The following is a 6,318-nucleotide window of genomic DNA, read 5'->3' on the forward strand; positions in this document are numbered from 1 at the left end:
CCATCCATATGCAATCCGAAGACCATCCAAATTCCAACCAAATCTCATCCAACTCAAATCCCATCCAAATCCAATACAAATTCTACCCAAATCCTATCCATATCAAATCCAAATCCAATCCAAGTCACATCCGAATCTTACCCAAATCCAATCCAAGTCACATCCGAATCTTACCCAAATCCAATTCAAATCCCATCCAAATCCTATCAAAATCCCATCCAAATTCTATCAAAATCCAATCCAAATCCCATTAAAATCCAATTTAAATCCAATCCCATCCCAATCCCATCGAAATTCAATCCATATCCAATCCAAATCCCATCCCATAGATAAATTGATAGATAGTTTAATGTCAAAAAGGGAGTTCTCTAAAATTTCAAACAGAAAATAATTTGAAAAATATTTTTTCGTACCGTGTACGCACCATACTTTGCGCAGTTAAGGAAATGCAAAATTGAATCAACTCGCACAACTTACAGCAAGTAGCTATCTGCCTGAAATTTTTTCAGTGCTGTAGTATTATTATCATATTATTATTGAGAAATTATTATTGAGAACTAAATTTGGTACAAAAATTTGAAATAAGTAGTAAATTGAACTTCAAAGCAGACCCCTTATTATATGCCTAACTTTGCGCACATAACTTGGAAAATTTCTAACACGAAGCAAGCGTCTATCATACAATTTTTCATCCAAATTTCATTTTTTCTGCTAATACTACTATTACAATTCATGTTCATTTCATTTGTAGGCATATTTGAGCATATTTGAGAATATGAGGATGCCCAGCATTATTTTCTTATGATTTGACATACTTAGTATGTTTTCACGTCTTTTGGTGTATGTACAGCCTCATTCATGTACATTAGCCACAGCTAATAAAAGTTCTTTTTTGCGTAAACCCTATTCCGACGAGGTATATCATAAATGTTGAAAATATCGAAGAAATACGAGTTGTGCGCAAAATTAGGTACACTGTATTGAAAAATTGTTCCTAACATTGCGCATAATATATTTTAACGAAAAATGTAAATAACAAACCAAATTCCCATGAGATGGCCTCAACAATATTATAATGATTGGGTCCATGTGTAATCAGTTGTCAGCGAATGTAAAAAATTACAAAAAATACAGTTTTTCGGGTGGACCGTCACTTGTCATTTATGCTAAGAACACGCCATTCTGGTCATTTTCACTGTTTTCAGTACAAGTTTCGACTATTAAAATGAAAAATGTGTCATTTAACAGCGAAAAAATGCAGGTACTGTTATGATAACATGTATGTTGTGCTGACAAGTTATAATTATATTTCGAAATTCAATTTAAACGCATTCTATTACAAAAATAACCGCAAAATGCGCAAAGTTAGGAGCTGCGCAAAGTTGGGTGCGTGCACGGTAATAAAACTCATTAAAAATATTTTTAAAATAATAAAAATAAAATTTCAATTAGACTTTATACCTTTACAGAGATTTATCTTACTTCCTAAAATAACTTTAAAATAACTGATCATATTATGACCAGAAGCTTCTCTTATCTCCATTTCCGAAATACTTGTGACACTGTCCTAAGCACCATTCGTAGCCCAGAAATGTAATAGAGTTGACTGGAGCTGCCCTGGCAATCACCATAAAGCTTCCTCTGAACAGCGACCTCCAACCATGCCTCTACAGTTTTTAGGCAACATAAAAACGCATTAAACTTGAATCGTGACCATGCAAAATTTATCCAACGACGATACTAACCTCCATCAACGTCTGGCAGCAGTGCAGCATATTTTTGTGCACCGTTGGATCCGTCTCCGATTGCATCACCGTTTTGATCACATCGAACGGCACGATAAACATCCACGAAATGATCCCAGCCGCGGCACCCGCCATTGCGATCAACGAAGCGTCGTACGGACTGCCGATCACCACACCGCCCGAACCACTGGACAGTCGATCGCGCTTCATCCGGTGCATCCGTTCCTCGATGCCCAGCATGTACTCGTACACCAGCATGTAGATTCCGTACGGTAGCACGTCGCGGAACATCATCGGCGTAATGCCACGGTAGATGCCCGACAGACCTTCTATGCGGTGAATGTCCCTCAGGCAACGCCACGGCCGACCGATATCTGTAAAACAATTGGAAGTTATGGAGACCTGGCGAAAATTCATACGTAACTTACATCGCAATGTTTGGAGTCGAACTTTGACGACCTCAATGGGGCAGCCCAGGAAAACTTGAGTAACGCCGGCCACCGATCCCGCCAGAAGGACGTGTTTTGGCCAATTCTGCTGCCGTTCGCGATTTGTTAGGCACCTGAAAAGAAACAACCATCTCAATTAACGGAATACGATACGGCATTCATCACTCTATGGAAATAACTTACTGGGATTGAAGCTGTCGCATGTACTCTCCATACACTGCAAACACAACCGAGTTCAACGCTCCACTCGTCATCAATGGGAAGAACATTCCTTTGTAGAATCCCGCAAGCTGAAACGAAACCAAGCAAATGATTTCTATGTTAACCAATCGTTGAAATGTTCCAAACATGTCGCTGCACTCTTGCGTGCGAGCGACATGTTTTTTACGCCGCGCAACTGTGGCTATAAAAACTAATCCGCAACGGCGACAACAGGTGGAAGCCTGTGACCTAATTCACTTTCAATTGTATGCGGCTATAGTTCCTGCTTGGCAGATGCATCCCCAAACAATCTAAAAATAGCCAGTGCTTTAATTCAGCCGCAACAACATGCGCTGTCTCGATAGCCCCACCTGGGCGCCAACAGGGACTGTGTTACGCCGTAGATCAGGTGACGCGCAGCTACACATGGGCTTACTTACTCCATTATGACGCACGATTATATTGTAGACCGATGCCCGAATTTTATGATTGGAAAACTGCTGCCAGGTTTTGATCGTGTCCAGCGGATGTCCCACCAGAACCCCGCATGCTCCTGCGAAAAGAAGACCATACTCCGATTGAAATGTAATTCTTTGGCTGCACACAGGAATATCCGAAACGGTCAACGAAAGAACAATTCAAAACACGCACACAAACGCAACACGTTACCGCCGAAACAGCCGGAAATGAAATCGTAGGTGATGAGCTGCATTGCGGAAGCAGCAGACTGCTGATGAAAATATGCCACAACTGCGGTGTATTCCTCTCGCGGTTAGATCCACTCACTTGAACGAATGCAAAAACACTAAACACTTAGCTGTAATACTACTAGGCTGTAATGCTATCAAAATCAAAACAAATGCGATCTCCGCTCGTGATGTCGCCGTTTGTTTCGTCGCCAAGGGCAAGGGCCGTGAAAACATCTCTACACATTTTCCTCTTGTGGGCATTATATCCACCACTGGGACATTGCCGCCTCGCAACTTAGTATTCATCAAGCACTTCCGCATTTGTTAACTGCGAGGTATCTAAGCCAAGTGACCATTTGTGCATTTGTATATCATGAGGAAAAAACGACGATACTTTTATGTCCAGGGAAGTCGAGACAATTTCCAATCCAAAAAATTTCTAGACCGAACCGGAAATCGAACCCAGCCACCTTCAGCATGGTTTTGCTTTGTAGCCCCTTATCTTACCGCACGGCTAAGGAAGGCTCATCTACACATATTTGCATCCATTCGGGTGAATCCTGCAATCGCGTTTTCTTCTCACACAGTACCTACCTACAAAGCTGCTCGACGCAGTTCAAATTATTTCGGTTAGTAAAACTTTCGAAATTGAAGCGAACGGTCGGTAGTCGTTAGTAAATGTGGGAGTGGAAATCCCCAACTTCAGTTATCGCTCAAAGAACTGGAGGAAAATGTACATTGGTTCACATCTGATTCCAGATCTATAAGGTAAAGAATTCTCCTACGGCGACGGACGAAGGTGCTGAAGGAGCACGAAAGAAAGCGTGCAGCACTTGGCTTGGATAGTTATCACGTGGTCCACGCGGTGCAATTTTAGCATGTGATTTGTTTGTTTACTAGAAGCCTAAGCGCAAGGTAGGTAATTAGCGTTGAATGATCCAACCAATTGATCGGTCCGTTCTCAGACCGCATTGTACTCTAGTGCTGTACGATTGTCTTTTCTCTTTGCTGAAGGAAGTTTTTAATACTACCCGAAGTTATTTTAATTTCCACAATGCTTCTCAGTAGGATTTGTACCTACTGATCCCGTCACAATCTTTGCTTGGAGCTGTGCCTTCGTTTTACGTTGGACCCGTTTGGGGAAGTGAAATTCCAGCAAACGGTGGTAATCCTGCAGGGACACCGTTCTAGGAAAAAAAACCCCTCTTAGAAGGTCACGTCTCCACGCTCAGCAATGAGCATTAATAAAAAAGAGGAAGGGGGAGTCGCCGAATTCTCCACTTCCTTCTAAGAAACAAAGTTTCAAGACCGTCATTCCAAAGTGCGGAAAAATAGAAGAAAGCTGAAGTCTTTAGATATTCCTTCTAATTTTAACATTGAAAATATATTCTTCTCCTATCGAACTGAGTGGTTCATTTTTCACCGCCACACACCGTCTTCTTGCACACCGCCAAAGATGGTCCTAAGCAGCCGTCTCTCGAATACTCCGAATGCTTGCAAGTCCTCCTCGAGCATTGTCAATGTTTCATGTCCGTGAGGACAACCGGTCTTATTAGCGTTTTGTACATGACACATTTGGTGCGGGGGCGATTTTTTTTTGACCGCAGTTTCTTCTGAAGCCCGTAGTAGGCCCGACTTCCACAGATGATGCGCCTTCGTATTTCACGACTAACATTGTTATCAGCCGTTAGCAAGGAAACAAGGAAACAAGACGAATTCCTCGACCACCTCGAAGGTATCCCCGTCTATCGTAACTCTGCTTCCCAGGCGGGCCCTGTCGCGCTCGATTCCGCCCACAAGCATGTACTTTGTCTTTGACGCATTCACCACCAGTACAACTTTTGTTGCTTCACGTTTCAGGCGGGTGTACAGTTCTGCCACCTTTGCAAAAGTTCGGCTGACAATGTGCATGTCATCCGCGAAACAAATAAATTGACTGGATCTGTTGAACTGAATCTGCACAATGTTGAACAACAGGCACGAAAGTCCATCACCTTGTCTTAGCCCCCGGCGCGATTCAAACGAACTTAGCTCAGCTCCGATACCATCCTTACCAGCTGCTTTATTGGTCTTTAGCTTTAGTCGACTTCGTCCCATATACCCGACGTTGTTCTCCGTTGCGTCGTTAATGCTTTGACTGTATTCCAGCAGTCTTCAAGAGGGGTCCCATCGTGCTCACCCTCTTCCGGCAACGCTGCCTCGAGATTCTGCGCGTATGCAGTGGCGACATCAGGTTGCTTCAGTCGCTCTAGGTCGTACCGCGGCGGTCGTCGGTACCGAACATTGTTGATGACGGATAGTTTTGGGCGCAGTTTAATCATCACCAGATAGTGGTCAGAGTCGATGTTAGCCACTACGATGCCGAATTCACGGTCCTTGAGCACATCAGTGAGTATGCGTGTGCTCCCGATGAAGTTGAGAGATTTGCAGTTCAACGAACCGAGTTTCCAATCGCTAGTCCCTTTTCGTCGCAGTGGTCTTTGCCGGTGGTTCCGGTCCGTACTCTTTTGTTGATTGTTCGTTGCGTATGTTTTTTAAAGTCTGGCATGCAGGGCCTGACATCAAACACCCTAAATTTCCGGAGGGCCATTCCTCCTTATTCTCGGTGGATCATGGTGCACATATTCACTTAGAGTCCCTCGCTGGCACTTGGACGATGATCAGCCGCCCCTAACATGGAGAACAGACGCTATTGTGAGCCGATCCTGACATGGAGAAAAGACGCTCAGTAAGATTTGCACCTCCGAAGATGAGCAAACCCCTCTTCCCTGTCAGCATACGACCATAGTTCCCACCGGGGTTGGTGACCCGATCTTCCCTAAGGTTGCTCGTATCCCGGCCAGCATCACGGGAGGTAGGGATAGGAGTTGCTGGGTAAGAGGCTAAGGACCGCAAGATGGGATCTATTTTATTCCTTCGGGTACGCGAAGTACCAATGGTACGCTTTACCCAGCATTTGCCGTGCCATCACGGTGACACCTGTTCCAGAAATGGCCAACAACGGGTTTTTTTTCGAACTGACGCTTCGGGAATCGGCCCAAAATGGACAGTTCAATATTTTTGCTCCATACTAGCAATATGGGTATCAAACTTCAGCATTTTGGAATACGAGTGGAATTATAACATCAAGATTTGATATTGGCCACCCTGGGCCCAATTCCAAGGCTCTTGGGGAAGCCTCCGGGGGCACCAAAATCGGCCAATTTCAAAGTACAGGTCGGACTCGATTATCCG

The 6,318-nt window shown here is 44.0% G+C and overlaps 1 protein-coding gene across 2 annotated transcripts; it reads right to left on the bottom strand.

The window, feature by feature from the left end:
- Positions 1 to 1,397: 1,397 nt before the first annotated feature.
- LOC134222262 (solute carrier family 25 member 45) lies at positions 1,398 to 3,252 on the bottom strand. Of its 2 annotated transcripts, none has more exons than XM_062701430.1 (6): positions 3,065 to 3,252; positions 2,836 to 2,948; positions 2,378 to 2,484; positions 2,174 to 2,307; positions 1,746 to 2,119; positions 1,398 to 1,667 (listed from the first exon to the last, which is right to left on the bottom strand). In XM_062701430.1, the coding sequence occupies exons 1-6, from the start codon at positions 3,105 to 3,107 to the stop codon at positions 1,515 to 1,517; spliced, it is 924 nt and encodes a 307-aa protein (XP_062557414.1). In that variant the 5' UTR covers positions 3,108 to 3,252; the 3' UTR covers positions 1,398 to 1,514. The 2 variants fall into 2 exon arrangements, with proteins under 2 accessions (XP_062557414.1, XP_062557464.1); XM_062701480.1 differs by having other exon boundaries at positions 3,047 to 3,205.
- Between the last annotated feature and the right edge of the window lie 3,066 nt (positions 3,253 to 6,318).

The sequence above is a fragment of the Armigeres subalbatus genome, chromosome 1 (genome assembly GCF_024139115.2).
Source record: "Armigeres subalbatus isolate Guangzhou_Male chromosome 1, GZ_Asu_2, whole genome shotgun sequence".
In the NCBI taxonomy this organism is placed as follows: domain Eukaryota; kingdom Metazoa; phylum Arthropoda; class Insecta; order Diptera; family Culicidae; genus Armigeres; species Armigeres subalbatus.